This window comes from Macaca fascicularis, chromosome 9 (genome assembly GCF_037993035.2).
Source record: "Macaca fascicularis isolate 582-1 chromosome 9, T2T-MFA8v1.1".
Lineage (NCBI taxonomy): Eukaryota > Metazoa > Chordata > Mammalia > Primates > Cercopithecidae > Macaca > Macaca fascicularis.
In genome coordinates this window covers 74,221,026-74,239,981 of record NC_088383.1, presented here as the reverse complement: position 1 = coordinate 74,239,981, position 18,956 = coordinate 74,221,026, and the positions used below count along the sequence as shown (strand labels likewise).

General features: G+C 41.1%; 1 protein-coding gene, 1 non-coding gene and 1 pseudogene across 14 annotated transcripts in view; 2 read left to right on the top strand and 1 right to left on the bottom strand.

The window, feature by feature from the left end:
- ASCC1 (activating signal cointegrator 1 complex subunit 1) overlaps window positions 1–18,956 on the bottom strand; it is a 114,846-nt gene that overhangs the window by 77,307 nt on the left and 18,583 nt on the right. For 9 of the 13 annotated variants that reach the window (XM_015455887.4, XM_074001859.1, XM_074001861.1 and 6 more), the window contains exon 5: window positions 18,389–18,567. In XM_015455887.4, the coding sequence (XP_015311373.1) occupies window positions 18,389–18,567 (179 nt within the window). Of the gene's footprint in view, window positions 1–8,935; window positions 9,119–9,488; window positions 10,345–18,388; window positions 18,568–18,956 lie in introns of those variants that run through there. The other 4 variants (XM_074001866.1, XM_074001864.1, XM_074001863.1 and 1 more) reach the window with 4 other exon arrangements.
- Window positions 2,165–2,298, top strand: LOC123566996 (small nucleolar RNA SNORA36 family). The gene has a single exon (XR_006689707.1). It is a non-coding gene; the product is annotated as a small nucleolar RNA SNORA36 family (small nucleolar RNA).
- LOC102141384 (large ribosomal subunit protein eL15-like) lies at window positions 12,016–12,610 on the top strand (annotated as a pseudogene).

Genomic DNA, 18,956 nt, shown 5'->3' with positions numbered 1-18,956 from the left:
ATAATGAACACATCCTTAGATAATATCTGATCCATATGACACTTCTTTTGAACAGTTCAGGAAGAGCATATGATTTGAATAAAACCCAAGCAAAAGTGGAAAGCTCTGCTTTTCTTTTCCCCCCCCCGCGAGACAGGAGGTTGCTTTGTTGTCCAGACTGGCTAATTTTTGTATGTTTTGTAGAGACAAGTTTTCACCATGCTTCCCAGGATGATCTCAAACTCTTGGGCTCAACTGATTCACCTGCCTTGGCCTCCCAAAGGGCTGGGATTACAGCTGTGAGCCACTGCGCCTGGCCTGCTGCTCTTTTTTAAACCCTCAAATACTGTCCAAATTATTACCGAATTCCAGTCAAGGCTGTTCTCACTTGAAAATGCCTGCTGAAAGATTGATATAGTTGGTTAGCAGTTGGTCAGCTGATTAGCAAGCAACCATCAAAACGTCTTCAATTGTTTCACAGGGTATTTTTTTTCCCATTCAAATAACTTTTCCTCAGTGACCCCCAGAACTGTCAACTATTTGTTCTATTGGATTATATAAACTAGAGCAGATGCTAGATCCTACACAACTTCGTATCACTGCTCTACTTAACACTGTGGCATCCACTAGCTGTGGCACCTTAGGCAAGTTACTGTCTCTAAGCTTCCATTCCTTCATCAGTGAAATGAGATATAAATACCTACCTCATAGGGAGGGAATGAAGATTAAACAAAATGAGCATAGAAGGCATTTAGAACACTGTCTAGCAAAATATAAAGCTCAATAAATATTTGCTATTTTATATATCATTCAATTATCAATTGAGTGAATAAAAACAGTGGGACACTCAGGCTAATTTACAATATCATAGATTACTAGCAGGAAAAAAAAAATGCATGAATAGCAGCTTTATTCATAATATCCCATAAGTGGAAACAATCCAAATGTTCCAGTGATGAAACTCAACTTTAAAAAAAAAACATAAAAATACTAATGACAGAAAAGAAAAATATTTTTTTAAAAACCAGCTGGGTGCGGTGGCTCACGCCTATAATCCCAGCACTTTAGGAGGCCAAGGCAGGTGGATCACTTGAGGTCAGGAGCTTGAGACCAGCCTGGTCAACATGGTGAGACCTCATCTCTACTAAAAATACATAAATTAGCCAGCCATGTTGGCACATGCCTATAATTCCAGCTACCCAGGAGGCTGAGGCATAAGAATTGCTTGAACCCGGGGGGCAGAGGTTGCAGTAAGCCAAGGTTGTGCCACTGCACTCCAGCCTGGGCAACAGAGTGAGACCCTGTCTTTTTTTTTTTTTTTTTTTTGAGACGGAGTCTCGCTCTGTGGCCCAGGCTGGAGTGCAGTGGCCGGATCTCAGCTCACTGCAAGCTCCGCCTCCCGGGTTCACGCCATTCTCCGGCCTCAGCCTCCCGAGTAGCTGGGACTACAGGCGCCCGCCACCTCGCCCGGCTATTTTTTGTATTTCTTAGTAGAGACGGGGTTTCACCGTGTTAGCCAGGATGGTCTCAATCTCCTGACCTCGTGATCCGCCCATCTCGGCCTCCCAAAGTGCTGGGATTACAGGCTTGAGCCACCGCGCCCGGCCGAGACCCTGTCTTAAAAAAAAAAAAAAGAACCAAATGGAACTTCAAGAGATAAAAAATAAAAGAGCTACCCAGGCACGGTGGATCACACCTGTAATCTCAGCACTTTGGTAAGGCTAGGCAGGTAGATCACTTGAGGCCAGGAATTCAAGACCAGTCTTACGAACATGGTGAAACCCTGTCTCTACTAAAAATACAAAAATTAGCCACGTGTGGTGGCATGTGCCTGTAATCCCAGCTACTTGGGAGGCTGAGGCAGGAGAATCACCTGAACCCAGGAGGCAGAGGTTGCAGTGAGCCAAGATCGCACCACTGCATGCCAGCCTGAGCAACAGAATGAGACCCTGTCTCAAAAAATATATAAAAATCAAAAATCAAAAATGGTAATTCCATCAAATGGGATTAACAAAAGATTAGACACTTCAAAAAAAAATCAGTGAACGTGAAGACACAACTATAGAAACTATACAACCTGAAGCAGCATGGGTGACGGCATCAGTCATACCCAAACCTCAGCATTACATAATATACCCACGTAACAAACCTACACATGTACCTCTGAATCTAAAATAGAAGCTGATTCCAAAGTATTGAGTTCAGTTCAAGGCAGCTTCCCTATTCTGTTAACTAAACTTTGGGACACTGAAATGGGCTACAGGAGATGATTAGTTAGAAACCATTATTCTGGGTGGTGGGCGCCTGTAGTCCCAGCTACTCGGGAGGCTGAAGCAGGGGAATGGCATAAACCCAGGAGGCGGAGCTTGCAGTGAGCTGAGATAGGGCCACTGCACTCCAGCCTGGGCGACAGAGTAAGACTCTGTCTCAAAATAAATAAATAAACAAAAATATTAAAAAAAAAAAAAAAAAAAAAAAAAAAAGCATTATTCTGTTCAACTGCCTCTCTCTCTCTCTTTTTTTTTTTTTGGAGACAGAGTCTCACTCTGTCACCAGGCTAGAGTGCAGTGGCATGATCTTGGCTCACTGCAACCTCCACCTCCCTGGTTCAAGCAATTCTCCTGCAATTCTCCTGCCTCAGCTTCCCAAGTAGCTGGGAATACAGGCGCACACCACCATGCCCAGCTAATTTTTGTATTTTTAGTAGAGACAGGGTTTCACCATGTTGGCCAGGATGGTCTCAATCTCTTGACATTGTGATCCACCTGCCTCGGCCTCCCAAAGTGCTGGGATTACAGGCGTGAGCCACCGCACCTGGCCTATTTGCCTCTCATCTTACAAAAAATGCCTGCTTGGGTCTAATACATCAACAGTTAAAGATGCCTAGAAGAGATGGGACTGATGAGGCTAAAGACTTACTGAGCTTGGACTAACAGACAAGTTACATTCAGTTTTAGGAAGTCAGGTCTGATGAGCTAAGATAAAAAGAAACTGAATTATTTTCATACATGGTTGCTTTTCAGAAATAAAATAAAAACAAAATAGAAGCTGAAATTTTAAAAAAAGAAGATAAACAGATTTTAATATTATAAAATTAGAAAAACAAAAATTTTGAACAGTAAAGGAATATTTAATTTTTTTTTCTTTTTTTTCATGAACTATACATGAGACTTAAGGAATATTTAACTATTTTTGGAAAACCGAAGCAGAGGGAAAAAAACATCTGGACAGAATTTCAGTAACTTGTGCACCAATATCAAGTGATTTTTTTTTTTTTTTGAGACGGTCTCACTCTGTTGCCCAGGTTGGAGGGCCGTGGCACCATCTCAGCTCATTGCAACTTCCACCTCCCAGGTTGAAGCGATTCTCATGCCTCAGCCTCCCGAGTAGCTGGGATTATAAACATGTGCCACCATGCCCAGCTAATTTTTGTATTTTTAGTAGAGATGGGGTTTCACCATGTTGGCCAGCCTGGTCTCAAACTCCTGACCTCAAGAGATCCACTCACCTCAGCCTCCCAAAGTGCCGGGATTACAGGTGTGAGCCACTGCGCCCGGCCTCAAGTATTCTGATACACATGTAATCAGTGTTCCAGAAGGAAACGAGAAAAAAGGAAAGAAAAGACATCCGAGGAAATAATGACTGAAAATTATACAAAACTGGAGTGAAACAGCAAGAACGGAGACTAGGAAGTTGTAGGCCCTCATTCCCCCATGGACACATCAAATAACAACATACAGACCAAAGTAGCTTTAGAAAAACCCTAAAAACCAGTTAAGAAGTTGCAGGAACCAAACATACACCTAACCATGAAAAGGTCACACTTCAAAGTGGTAGAAAACTTTGTGCCATTTTCATTCATCCTTGTCCCACTCAATCTGTCCCACCTTGTCCTATCAATGGGAAGAAGCTATCCAATTTCCAGCTCTTCCCTCAGGATGGAGCAAAAATAGAACTAGCTTCAATGTTCTGGCTTGTGTGGGGCTGCCTGAGGAACTGACTGCTGTCTCACCTCACTCGGAGGGCTAATGGGAATGGTGGCATAGTCTGGATACCAGGCTAGAGGCCACTGAAAGCAGTGGCAGGAACCACGGCAGGGTGAGAGAGTGCATATCGTGAGTACCTGGGGCAAAAGGATTGCTGGCAGAGGAATACAATAGACCACCTAAGGGTCCAAGAAGAATTAGAGGTAAGACTCAGTGAAATTAGGACATTTAAAAGCAGCTACATATACAGGGGAACTTTTTTTTTTTATACTTATTCATATTTTATTTTGGTTTTTTTTTCTGGTCTTTTTTTTATTATTATACTTTAAGTTCTGGGGTGCAGAACATGCAGGTTTGTTACATAGGTATATCCATATCATGGTGGATTGCTGCACCCATTATCTACATTACGTATTTCTCCTAATGCTATCCCTCCCCTAGCCCCCTATCCCCCGACAGGCCCGGGTGTATGATGTTCTACAGGCGAACTTTAAAAAAAAAAAAAAAAAAAAAAAGCATATGCTATGAACTAGGCATGGCGGCCCACGCCTGTAGTCCCAGCCACTCAGGAGGCTGAGTTGGGAGGATCACTTGAGCCCAGGAGTTCAAGGCTACAGTGAGCCATGAATGCACCACTGCACTCCAGCCTAGATGACAGAGTGAGACCCTGTCTTTAAATATTTTGTTTAACAACAAAAAAAAAGGCACATGCACAGGCCCAAGGAAGACATATCCCCACAAAAGGTTTGAGAAGACCCCGGGACAATCTGAGATAATTTTTTAAACGACCAAAATAATTAAGCACAATAGTAACTTATATAAATCCTTGAAAAAAGAAAAATTCATAAAACCATACCAATAATAAATAGATAAATTATGAAGTAAGGGGAGAAGGTAGGTCTCCTCCTTATAGTAGGGTGTAGAAAGCTAACTACTAAATGCAGAGAGACTGCTTTAGAGTCGGAAAATGATTATTTTGCAACCATCATGGTAAAAGATTGGATCAGGCAAGAATCATCAATGGATACAGAATCCAGGGAGACATGTTAATGAGGAACAGGATATTTGAACGATCTTTTGAAGTATCTCCCTGCAGATTGCTTATTAGTTGCAAGACAAAAATAAAATACAGTCATTACACTTAGGAGAAACTGAGTAGCACGTTGATTCAAATGTAACATCACCTATGTAATGCAGACACAGATTACATGCCCCTAGATGTGACAGCCTGAGGACATAACATTACCTATACAGTACTCTGACTGAGAAAGTGTAACTTAAAGCTAAACAAGAGGAAATATAAGAAAAACACAAAATAAAGAATGCTCTTGGGGCCGGTGGCTCACACCTATAATCCCAGCACTTTGGGAGGCCAAGATGGGTGCATCACTTGAGCTCAGGAGTTCGAGACCAGCCTGGACAATATAGTGAAATCCCATCTCTATCAAAAATACAAAAGATTAGTTGGGAATGGTGGCACACGCCTGTAGTCCCAGCTACTCAAGAGACTAAGGTGGGAGGATCGGCTGAGGCAGGAGGATCGCCTGAGCCTGGGAGGTAGAAGTTTCAGTGAGCCAAGATAGTGCCACTGAACTCCAGCCTGGATGACAACATGAGACCCTGTCTAAAAAAAAAAAGAAAAGAAAAGAACGCTCTCCTGGCCGGGCGCGGTGGCTCACGCCTGTAATCCCAGCACTTCGTGAGGCCGAGGTGGGCAGATCACAAGGTCAAAAGACCGAGACCACCCTGGCCAATGTGGTGAAACCCCATCTCTACTAAAAATACAAAAATTAGCTGGACATGGTGACATGTGCCTGTAGTCCCAGCTACTTGGGAGGCTAAGGCAGGAGAATCACTTGAATCTGGGAGGCAGAGGCTGCAGTAAGCTGAGATCTCGCCATTGCACTCCAGCCTGGCGAAAGAACAAGACTCCATCTCAAAAAAAAAAAAACAATGCTCTCTTTACCTGTCATCCCAGAACTTTGGGAGGCTGAAACAGTTGGATTGCTTGAGCCCAGAAGTTTGAGACCAGCCTGGGCAACACAGCAAAACCCCATCTCTACAAAAATTACAAAAATTAGCTGGGCATGGTGGTACACACTTATAGTATCAGCTACTTGGGAGGCTGAGGCAGGAGGATTGAGTCCAGGAGGTGGAGGTTGCAGTTAGCCAAGACTGCACCACTGCACTCCAGCCTGGGTATCTGAGTGAGACCATGTCTCAAAAAAAAAAAGTTTTTTAATAAAAAATAAAATAAACAATAAATGCCAGAAGACAGTGGAATTATATGTTCACAGCCCTAGAAGAATAAACTACTTAGAATTCTATAACTAGTAAAAATCTTCCAAAAAAGGTGAATTAAAAATTTTTTCAAACAAATAAAAGCTGACAGAAATTTCCAGCAGACCTGAACTACAAGAAATCTTAGGCTGGGCATGGTGGCTCACACCTATAATCCCAGCACTCTAGGAGGCCAAGGAGGGCGGATCACCTGAGGTCAGGAGTTGGAGACCAGCCTGGCCAACATGGTGAAACCCCATTTCTACTAAAAATACAAAAATGAGCCAGGTGTGGTAGCATGCACCTGTAGTACCAGCTACCCAGGAGGCTGAGACAGGGGAATCACCTGAACCCAGGAGGTGGAGGTTGCAGTGAGCCAAGCCTGCACCACTGCACTCCAGCCTGGGTAACAGAGCGAGACTCAGTCTCAAAAAAATAAATAAATAAATAAACCCTCAATCCAAAAAAAAGGCGGGGAGGGGTACAAAGAAGAGTCAAACAGAAACAAACAACAAAAGAACAAAGAAGACCAAAAATATAAATAAAGAAGAGACAAAGAGAAACAAAGACTAAGATGGTAGATTTAATCCACCCATAGCTAAAATTACATTAAATGTAAATGTTCTGTCTACTCCAGTTAAAAGGTAGAGATGTCAGACTGCAATTTGAAAATAAGAAACAATACCTAACTATATGCTGTCTAAAAAGAAACCTGTTTTGAATATAAAGACACAAATATGTTAAAAGTAAAAGGAAATAAATACATATATAGTACAAACATTAATCAAAACAAAGTTAGAGGCCAGGCACAGTGGCTCATACCTGTAATCCCAGCACTTTGGGAGGCCAAGGCGGGCAGATCATGAGGTCAGGAGATCGAGACCATCCTGGCTAACACAGTGAAAACCCATCTCTACTAAAAATAATTTAAAAAATTAGCCGGGCGTGGTGGTGGGTGCCTATAGTCCCAGCTACTCAGGAGGCTGAGGCAGAAGAATGGTGTGAACCTGGGAGGCAGAGCTTGCAGTGAGCCGAGATCGCGCCACTGCACTCAGCCTGGGCGACAGAGTGAGACTTCGTCTCAAAAAAAAAAAAAAAGAAAGAAAAGAAAGTTGGAATGGCTATATTAACACCAAAAAAGTAGACCAGAACAAGGAATATTATCAGGAATAGAAAACATTTTATAATTATAAAAGGATCTTATTAAGAAAGTGTGGAAAAAACTGATAGAAATGAAAAGAGAAATAGATGAATCCACAGTTATAGGTGGAGATTTCAACACTCATCTCTCAATAATTAAAAGAACAAGTAGATAGAAAATCAGTATTGATAGAGAGCTTGCAGTGAGCCAAGATCACTGCACTTCAGCCTGGGCGACAGAGCAAGACTCTGCCTCAAAAAAAAAAAGAAAAAATTATAACACAATAGTAAGAAACAAAAAAAAAGTTAAATAAACAATATCATGCACTTTTTTAAAAAAGGTTAAAATGGTAAACTTTATGTTATGTATATTTCACCATAAAGAGAAAAAGCTAAAATACCATTAACAACAACAAAAATGGACAAAATATTTGAACAGGTACTTCACAAAGGCAGATATACAAATAGGCAATGAGCACATGAAAAGACGCTTCGCAGCATCAGCCATGTATATAAAAACCACAATGAGCTACCATGATGAGATGCCCACTAGACAGGGTTAAATTTAAAAAAGATAGACACTACTAAGTGTTGGTAAGAATGTGGAGCAACCTAAACTCTCATACATTATTTGTAGCAGTATAAAAGAGGCACAACCACCTTGGGAAAAGATCTGATGGTTTCCTATAAAACTAAACATACACATGATCCAACAATTACACTACTGAGTATTTACCCAAGAGGTATAAAAACATATACTGAACACAAAGATTTCCGCACAAATTTATAATGGCCAAAGACTAGAAACCATCCAAACATCTATCAGGGTTGAAGAGATAAAGAAATCTCCAGCTATAAACCACCCAAACATCTATCAGGGTTGAATGAATAAAGTGGTACATTCATGCAAAGAAATACCACTCAACAATAAAAAGCAGCAAACTCCCATAACACACAACATGAATGACTCCCAAAAATATTAATGTTGAACCAAAAACAAAGTCACACAAAAGACTACATATCATATAATTCCATTCATATAAAGTTCTAGAAAAGGGAAACCTAATAGCAACACAAAATAGATTAGTGGTTGCCTGGAATCAATGGTAGGAGGTGAGAGGGGAGGGAGAGGGCATCAACTGCAGAGGAAAGAAATATTTGAGGGTGATACAAACATTCAGTATCTTGTTTGTGATGGTTGTTACATTGGTGTATACCTTTATCAAAACTCATCAAGTCATATTCTTAAAACGAGTACATTATAATGTTGTATATAAAGTATAACTCATTAAAACTGACTTTTAAAACAGAATGGAAAAAACTATGAAAAAATTTAAAGTTTGCATTCCCTTAACCCATGTCATTCTACCTCTTAGAATTTATCCCAAAGAAACCAGGAGTCAAAGACAAAAAGATGCATGTACAGATGTTCACTGCAGTGTTATTTAATAAAAATAATTTCCTCCAATGTTCCATCAATAGAGGATTGATTAAATAAACTAAGGTACATTCACAGAATACTTCACAGCAATTAAAAATGGGAGTTAGCTTCTAATGTATGGACCTGAAATATAAGTATTAATTTAAAAAGTAATATAATATAAAAGAATATAATTTTTTTTTTTTTTTTTTTGTAGAGACATGGTCTTACTACATTGCCCAGGCTGAACTCCTGGGCTCAAGCTCTCCTCCTGCCTCAGCCTCCTGAGTAGCTGGGGTGCCCACCACTGCACCTGGAGAATAAACATATATTACAAATATACATGTATATTCAAAAAATTTATGAACCAAGAGATTTTGTACCAAGAGATGCTATCTTTTTCTTATGCTATTAAGCAAGGGAATGTTGAGATCATCCCTACTTTAAAGATGAGGAAACTCTCAGAGATGTCAAATGAGTTTCAGAGGAGCCAAAAGAACTGAAAACCCCACAGTCTCTCAGAAAACAACTGCTATCTCTGTGAACAGGTATTTGCTCTTCAAACCTTGTAGAAGAGAACTCACATAAATTGAGTCATAAATGCAGAGTACTATTGGAAAGTGCTTACAGGCTTTCATAGCCATCTTCGTGTCATTCTAACATCAGAATGAAACTTACTAAAAATCTCTTCCATATAATCTAGATAATGGTCCTTTACTGATTTCCTCTTTAATGCTGTGCTTATTTCCAGCTGTTATCAGGGCCTGATTTGAAGACAGAAAAGAGATTATGTTAATATGCAGTCTCCCTGAAAGCAGGAAGGAAGTCCTTTGGACTGATTAAGGCCAGCATGATGTTCACAGCAAACAAGCTCATTCTGGCCAAATTAAAGCAGTAATTCCAATGTTTGTTCCCTGTCAGCCATATCAGCAGCCAAAAAAGAAATCCAAGAAAGCAGATGTGCATGCACGTACCCAGAAAAAAAAAAAAAAAGACTAACTTATTACACATCTGCTTGTCTCATACCTGGTATTTGTATCATTCCAAAGAATATATCAATGACTGAGCTTCAACTAGTTCGCATTTACCAGTTAAATAATTTCAAAACTTACCAGCCCTCACTCCCCAAAACAGTACTGGACTATACTGAAACCTCAGCGTTTCTGATCTCCTACCCCACTCTCCATTCCCACTGAGAATGAAGCCATCTTGTTACGAAATGTTAAGGGGAAAAATGATTTTCTGATGGCTCACTGATATTAACATTCACATATATGTATTTTCCTTATAGATATGGCCTTATTTAAGCACATAAATGCAAAGTTAGTCATTAAAACTGGTTTTACAAATACAAAAATCAACCAGGTGTGAATGATTAAACTTATTGACACTGACTTTTTACAGTTACAGGTGGTGGCCATCTGTAGTCCCAGCTACTGGAGAGGCTGAGGCAGGAGAATTGCTTGAACCCAGGAGGCAGAGCTTACAGTGAGCCGAGATTACACCATGGCACTTCAGCCTGGGCGACAGAGCGAGAGTCTGTCTCAAAAAAAAAAGAAAAAATTGGTTTTACAATTCTACACTAAGCTCAGGCCATCTCTTGTATTTGCCCAATCTGAATCTATTCACCTTCATAGGCCTCTTCACAAATAAGCAATTTTACTAATTCTCATCCCCTACCCCACAAAAGCACTTGGTTTCTAACACTTCTTTTTTTTTTTTTTTTTTTTTTTTTGAGACAGTCTCACTCTGTCACTTAGGCTGGAGTGCAGTGGCATGATCTCGGCTCACTGCAGCCTCTACCTTCTGGGTTCAAGCGATTCTCCTGCCTCAGCCTCCCAAGTAGCTGGGATTACAGGTGCGTACCACCACGCCCAGCTAATTTTTGTATTTTTAGTAGAGACGGGGTTTCACCATGTTGGCCAGGCTGGTCTTGAACTCCTGACCTCAAGTGATCCACCCGCCTCGGCCTCCCAAAGTGCTGGGATTACAGGCATAAGCCACCGTGCCCGACCTGGTTTTTAATACTTCTAACACTGCATGTCCATGTCTCACTGTATTCTAACACCTAAGACTACCATTAGCAATATGGACCTGATCGAAAAAAGGAAAGGAAAAGGAGAAAGGGAAAGGGAAAGGAGAAGTAAGGAAGAAAAGAAAGAAAAAAGAATATTGTAAAAGTTTTCACCCAAAACATTTTCACTTTGCCACAACTTTCAAAGCTACCCTTTATCTACTCTTTACCCTCCAAATAATACTAACAACTTTAACTGGCAGTAAAGTATAGCAGGAGTAGCAGCTGCCATTTATTAAACGCTTATTATGCATCAAGTACCATGCTGAGTTCTTTATGTCATCTCATACATTTATTTTGAGACAGGGTCTCACTCTGTCACCCAGGCTGGTGTGCAGTGGCACAATCATGGCTCACTACAGGCTTGACTTCCTGGGCTCAAGCATTCTCCCACCTCAGCCTCCTGAGTAGTTAAAACTACAGATATGTGCCACCACTCTGAGCTAATTTTTTATTTGCTATAGAGACAGAGGCTGCCTAAATGGCCCAGGGCAGTCTTGAACTCCTAGGCTCAAGCAATCCTCCAGCCTCGGCCTCCCAAAGTGCTGAGTTTAGAAGGCCGAAGCTACCTTGTCCAGCCAGTCATCTCATCTGATCCTTCCTACAACCCTCCCAAGTAGGCTATAAAGATTTGGAGAAGTTCATTTGTCCAAGTTCACACAGACTGAAGAACTCAAAATCAGAACTAAGTCCATCCGTCTCAAGAACCAAAGATATTGGTCAGGCAAGGTGGCTCATGCCTGTAATCCTAGCACTTTGGGAGGCCGAGGCAGGTGGATCACCTGAGGTCAGGAGTTTGAGACCAGCCTGACCAATATGGAGAAACTCTGTCTCTACTAAAATAAACACAAAATTAGCCAGGCGTGGTGGTGCATGCCTGTAATCCCAGCTAGTCAGGAGGCTGAGGCAGGAAAATCACTTGAACCCAGGAGGCAGAGGTTGTGGTAAGCCGAGATCGCACCACTGCATTCCAGCCTGGGCAACAAGAGCAAAACTCCATCTGAAAAAAAAAAAAAAAAGAACCAAAGATATTAACCATTGTTCTATTTTATTCCAAATGCTTTTATTTCTGTCTTCACTACAAGATTAAGAAAGTACAGCCTTTCCATCTGGCAGCAACCATCAGGGAAGCCAAGATGAGTGCATACAAGTATATCCAGGAGCTATGGAGAAAGAAGCAATCTGATGTCATGTGCTTTCTTCTGAGGGTCTGCTGCTGGCAGTACCGCCAGCTCTCTGCCCTCCACAGGGCTCCCCACCCGGCCTGATAAAAGTGCGCCAATTGGGCTACAAGACCAAGCAAGGTTACATTATATATAGGATTCGTGTTCGCTGTGGTGGCCGATAACACCTAGTTCCTAATGGTGCAACTTACAGCAAGCCTGTCCATCGTGGTGTTAACCAGCTAAAGTTTGCCTGAAGCCTTCAGTCTCTTGCAGAGGAATGAGCTGGATGCCACTGTGGGGCTCTGAGAGTCCTGAATTCTTACTGGATTGGTTAAGATTCCACATACAAATTTTTTGAGGTTATCCTCATTGATCCATTCCATAAAGCTATCAGAAGAAATCCTGACACCCAGTGGATCACCAAACCAGTCCACAAGCACAAGGAGATGCAGGCTGAAAGAGCCGTGGCCTTGGAAAGGGCCATAAGTTCCACCACACTATTGGTGGTTCTCGCTGGGCAGCCTGGAGAAGGCACAATACTTTCCAGCTCCACTGTTACCACTAATGTAAGTAAAGTTTGTAAAATTCATACCTAATAAACAATTTAGGATAGTCATGTCTGCTTACAAGTGTTATTTGTCTGTTAAAGTTAGTCTGCAGATTATTTCATGAATGCTTTGTCAAATTAAGAAAGTTAAAGTGCAGGCTGGGCGCGGTGGCTCACGCCTGTAATCCTGGCACTTTGGGAGGCCGAGGCAGGCGGATCATGAGGTCAAGAGATCCAGACCATCCTGGCCAACATGGTGAAACCCTGTCTCTATTTAAAATATAAAAATTAGCTGGGCGTGGTGGCAGGCACCTGTAGTCCCAGCTACTCAGGAGGCTGAGGCAGGAGAATCGCTTGAACCCGGGAGGCAGAGGTTACAGTGAGCCGAGATCACACTATTGCACTCCAGCCTGGGCGACAGAGCAAGACACCGTCTCAGGGGGGGGAAAAAAAGTTAAAGTGCAATAATGTTTGAAGACAATAAGTGACGGTGTATCTTGTTTCTAATAAGAAACTTTTTTGTCTTTGCTTTATCTTATTAGGAAGTTCTGTGTCAGTGTATAAAACATACTGTGTGGTATAATAAGTTTAAAATAAATTCTTTAAAAGAAAAAAAAGCATAGCATGGACATATATACGCAAAAAAATGAACCTTGACCTAAATATTGCATCTTGTACAAAAAAATTAACTGAATCATAGATCTAAATATAAAAAACCAAAACTATAAACATTCTAAAGAAAACCTTCATATTTGAGGGTTAGGAAAAAAATTTTCTTTTTTCTGAGACAGAGTTTCACTCGTTGCCCAAGCTAGAGTGCATCTCAGCTCACTGCAACCTCCGCCTCCCAGGTTCAAGCAATTCTTGAGCCACCACGCCCGGCCGAAAAGATTTTTTAGGCATAACATCAAGAGTACAATCCATACAAAAAAAAAATCAATAAACTAGTCTTTATCAAAATTTAAAACTTTTGCTCTACAAAAGACACAAATAAGAGAATGAAAAGACAAGCTACAGATTAGGAGAAAATATCTGCAAATCACATATACTCGAAAGGACTTGTATCAACAATATATATATAAAGAACCCTAAAAACTCAATGATTAAGAAAACAATCCGGCTGGGCGTGGTAGCTCACACCTGTAATCCCAGCACTTTGGGAGGCTGAGGCAGGTGGATCACGAGGTCAGGAGTTCAAGACCAGCCTGGCCAATACGGTGAAACCCTGTCTCTACTAAAGATACAAAAAATTAGCCAGGCATGGTGACACGTGCCTGTAATCCCAGCTACTCGGGAGGCTGTGCTGGGAGAATCGCCTGAACCCGGGAGGCAGAGGTTGCAGTGAGCCAAGATCGGGCCATAGAACTCCAGCCTGGGCAAAAGGGCGAGACTCCATCTCAAAAAAAAAAAAAAGAAAAGAAAAGGAAAGAAAAGAAAAGAAAAGAAAAAAACCCAATTGTTGTTGTTTGTTGAGACAGTCTCACTCTGTCACCCAGGCTGGAGTGCAGTGGCACCATCTTGGCTCACTGCAACCTCCATCTCCTGGGTTCAAGTGATTCTCATGCCTCAGCCTCCTGAGTAGTTGGGATTACAGATGTACGCCACCGTGCCTGGCTAATTTTTGTATTTTTAGTAGAGATGGGATTTCGCCCTGTTGGCAAGGCTCGTCTCAAACTCCTGGCCTAAAGTGATCCACCCACCTCCATCTCCCAAAGTGCTGGGATTACAGGCATGGGACACTGCACCCCGCCAAACAACCCAATTGTAAGACAGGCAAAAGACATGAACAGACACCTCACCAAAGATAATAAAAGGATGGCAAAAAAGCACATGAACTAATTCAACACCATTAGCCATTAAAGAAATGTAAATTAAAACCACAATAAGATGTCACTATACAGCTATTAAAATAGCTAAAATAACAAATAGTGATAATATCAAATGCTAGTGAGGATGGAGAACAACTGGAATTCTCATAAACTGCTGTTGGGAATGCAAAACAGTACATGCATTCTGAAAAATGGTTTGGCAGTGTTTCGTAAAGTTAAATATACACCTAGCATACATCACAGCAACCCAATTCCTGGGTATTTTACTGTAAAGAAATGAAAACTTATGTTCACACAAAAACCCGTACACAAATGTTTACAGCAGTTCTAATCATAATTGCCAAAAACTGCAAAAACCCAAGTGTCCTCCAATGAGTGAATGGATAAGCAAACTTTAGCACACCCATAAAGTAAAATATTACCCAGAAATAGTAAATGAACAAACTCCTGAGATACACACAACTTGGATGAATCTCAAAAGCACTATGCTGAGTGAAAGAAGCCAGTTACCCACTATATGAATCCATCTATATGACACTCTCAAAAAGATAAAACTACAAATAATAAACAAAACACACATAAACACAAACACACACATACACACGACAAAACTACAGTGAAGAAGAGATTAGTGATTGCCGGGGTTGTGGGTGAGGAAGAGGTGACTATAAAGGGAGAGTATGAGGGAGTTTTTGGGGTGGAATTGTTCTGTATCCTAATTGTGGTGGTAGTTACAGAAATCTAAACATGTTTTAGAATTCATAAGACATGGGCCGGGCACGGTGGCTCAAGCCTGTAATCCCAGCACTTTGGGAGGCCGAGACGGGCGATGGATCACGAGGTCAGGAGATCAAGACCATCCTGGCTAACACGGTGAAACCCCGTCTCTACTAAAAAATACAAAAAACTAGCTGGGCGAGGTGGCGGGCGTCTGTAGTCCCAGCTACTCAGGAGGCTAAGGCAGGAGAATGGCGTAAACCCGGGAGGCGGAGCTTGCAGTGAGCTGAGATCCGGCCACTGCACTCCATCCAGCCTGGGCGACAGAGCAAGACTCTGTCTCAAAAAATAAAAAAAATTTTAAAAATTTAAAAAGAAAAAGAAAAAAGAATTCATAGACATGTATACCCCAAAAAAGTCCATTTTAATTATAATAACTTTGGAGATAAAATTGAAAAAATTTAATTCTTCAGAGGATAACTGGTAAAATAGGTGTTTAAAAAGTTACAGTCTTATCTCTTACTGTATATCAAAACATATTCTAAATGAACTAAAAAGCTAAATGTAAATTATAAAATAATACTGATCTTTTTTTTTTTTTTGAGACGGAGTCTCATACTGTCACCCAGGCTGGGGTGCAGTGGGATGATCTCTGCTCACTGCAAGCTCTGCCTCCCGGGTGGTCATTCTCCTGCCTCAGCCTCCCAAGTAGCTGGAACCACAGGCACCCACCACCATGCCCAGCTGATTTTTCTTTATTTTTTTTTTAGTAGAGATGGGGTTTCACCATGTTAGCCAGGATGGTCTTGATTTAGAGACGGGGTTTCAACATGTTGGCCAGGATGGTTTCTATCTCCTGACCTCGTGATCCTCCCACCTCGGCCTCCCAAAGTGCTGGGATTACAGGCGTAAGCCACTGCGCCCAGCCTGATCTTCTTAATATATATGATGCTCCTACAAATAAATTTTTAAAAAGAACACTCCCAGAGAAAAATGGGTCAAGACATGAATAAACAGAGTTAAGTAAAGGAAAACGCTTTATCTCACAAATAATTGAATAAACAGTAAAGCAATGAGACAGTATTTTTTGTCAACTGAAATACCAAAAAAAAAAAAAAAAAAAACTTTAAAAGAATGATAACATCCAGTATTGGCAAAAGTGGGAAAGGAAACCTAAAGAAAACTCTAGTTTGGAGCATAAAGTGCTATAAGATTTCCTGAAGGTAATCTGGATGTCTATACATTATCGAAAAATTCATACACACACACATAAACTGTTTTTTTCACTTCCAGGAATTTAAGTAAAATAACCCACTAATGCAGAAAAATGTATTCAGCATACACATAACAAAATACAAATTTAAAAAGTTAAATAATTATATATCCATATAATAGAACAGTAAGTAGCCATTACAAAATCAAGTCACCCGAACAGTTAATGAAATCAGATTTTTTGTGTGTGTTTTTTGTTTGTTTTTTGTTTTTGAGATGAGTTTCATTCTTGTTGCCCAGGCTGGAGGGCAATGGCGCTATCTCGGCTCACTGCAACCTCTGCCTCCCTGGTTCAAGTGATTCTCCTGCCTCAGCCTGCTGGGTAGCTAGGACATGAGTCACCATGCCCAGTCTAAATTTTATTTCTAAAATGTATGTGAGTGGGCCAGGCATAGTGGCTCACGCCTGTAATCCCAGCACTTTGGGAGGCCAAGGAGGGCAGATCACCTGAAGTCAGGAGTTCGAGACCAGCCTGACCAATGTGAAGAAACCCCATCTCTACTAAAAATACAAAATTAGCCAGGCTTGGTGGCGCATGCCTATAATACCAGCTACTCAGGAGGCTGAGGCAGGAGAATTCCTTGAACCTGGGGAGGCAGAGGCTGCGGTGAGCTGAGATGAGTCATTGCACTCCAGCCTGGGAAACAAGAATGAAACACTGCCTCCAAAAAAAAAAAAAAAAAAAAGTATGTGAGTATACAGACACATTGATACATACACACATATAGTAATGATGTCACAGCATCTCTCAGTAGTGGAATTATGGATGATTTTTTATTAATCTTTTCTGTATTTTCTAAATTTTCCATAATAAACATATATTGCTTTCATACATTTTTTTGAATCAATATACATTTTTTAAAATCAACTAACTGATATCCAAAATGAGTTTAAAACTTGTTTTCTAATCTGGATTATCTGCTATTATCCTGGTCACAAGCATTTCACTGTTATCTAAGTATGGCAATTCTATATGCAAATTTGTCTTTTAGTTACTAATCTCAAATGAGCCATGACTGCCCAAAGGCAGAAGATCTACAGATAATGGCATCTCATTAACATTACCACCCAAAAGATGCAGAATAGTGTGTCTATTAGGATGAGCATTCTGTGTCTTAAATTTTTTTTTTTTTTTTTTTTTTTTTGAGATGGCATCTCACTCTGTCTCCCAGGCTAGAGTGCAGTGACACAATCTTGGCTCACTGCTTGGCTCACTGCAACCTCCATCTGCCAGGTTCAAGCAATTCTCCTGCCTCAGCCTCCCAAGTAGCTGGGATTACAGGCACGCACCACCAGGCCCAGCTAATTTTTTTTGTATTTTTAGTAGAGACGGGGTTTCACCATGTCGGCCAGGTTGGTCTCGAACTCCTGACCTCAAGTGATGTGCCTACCTCAGCCTCCCAAAGTGCTGGGATTACAGATGTGAGCCACCGCACCCAGCCTGATATGTGCTAAAAATTTTTTTTTTTTTTTTGAGACGGAGTCTCGCTCTGTCGCCCAGGCTGGAGTGTGGTGCTGGATCTCAGCTCACTGCAAGCTCCGCCTCCCGGGTTTACGCCATTCTCCTGCCTCAGCCTCCCGAGTAGCTGGGACTACAGGCGCCCGCCACCTCGCCCGGCTAGTTTTTTGTATTATTTTTTAGTAGAGACGGGGTTTCACCATGTTAGCCAGGATGGTCTTGATCTCCTGACCTCGTGATCCGCCCATCTCGGCCTCCCAAAGTGCTGGGATTGAGCCACCGCGCCCAGCCTGTGCTAAAATTTTTTAAAGACATTTCTGTAATATACAGAAACTTATGAGCTGATATGTCCATACACTTTTTTTTCAGTTCAATATTATACGAAGTCATAAGAAATAGTTATCTTTTTTGTTGGGGGAAGAAGTTTATAACTCCCTACTGTTTGATTTATGAACCATTTTTGTATTCTTTTTATATTTAACTTTTTTTTTTTAACCTTCTTGTTTTGTTTGTGCTTACCATGGAGCACTTCGCCAGTACTTCCTCCTGGAATCTCAGGAATCCTTCCTGAACCTCAACTTCATTGAGGAAAAAGGCAAGGAAGTGAGTGAAGGGCTGCTTTCTTCTAAAAGTGTCCAAAAGAACATCAATCCGTGTTCGGGCTGAAATTACACCATTTCGATGCTGGCCAGTGATTACTGTAAACAAAGAACAAAGGGTAAACATGCTCAAGGACCCCCAAATGCTTATAAAATATGGGACCTCTTGATACTGTCATTTCTGAGAAGCTAAAGCAGTTCTGAATGCATATATGAATCTAAACAGGGGACAATAACAAAGAAAACTGCTAATTAATTCAATGTAAGCAGAATGAGGCTTAAAAATAGAATACCCTTAAGACAGCATATAAAGTAGAAAAATGAATTCAAATACTACAAAGCAAACTCTTGCTGACAGGAATGTAAAATGGTGTAGTCACTATGAAAAAGTTTGGTAATTCCTTAAAAAGTTGAACACAGCTGGGTGCGGTGGCTCACGCCTGTAATCCCAGCACTTTGGGAGGCTGAGGTGGGCAGATCACTTGAGG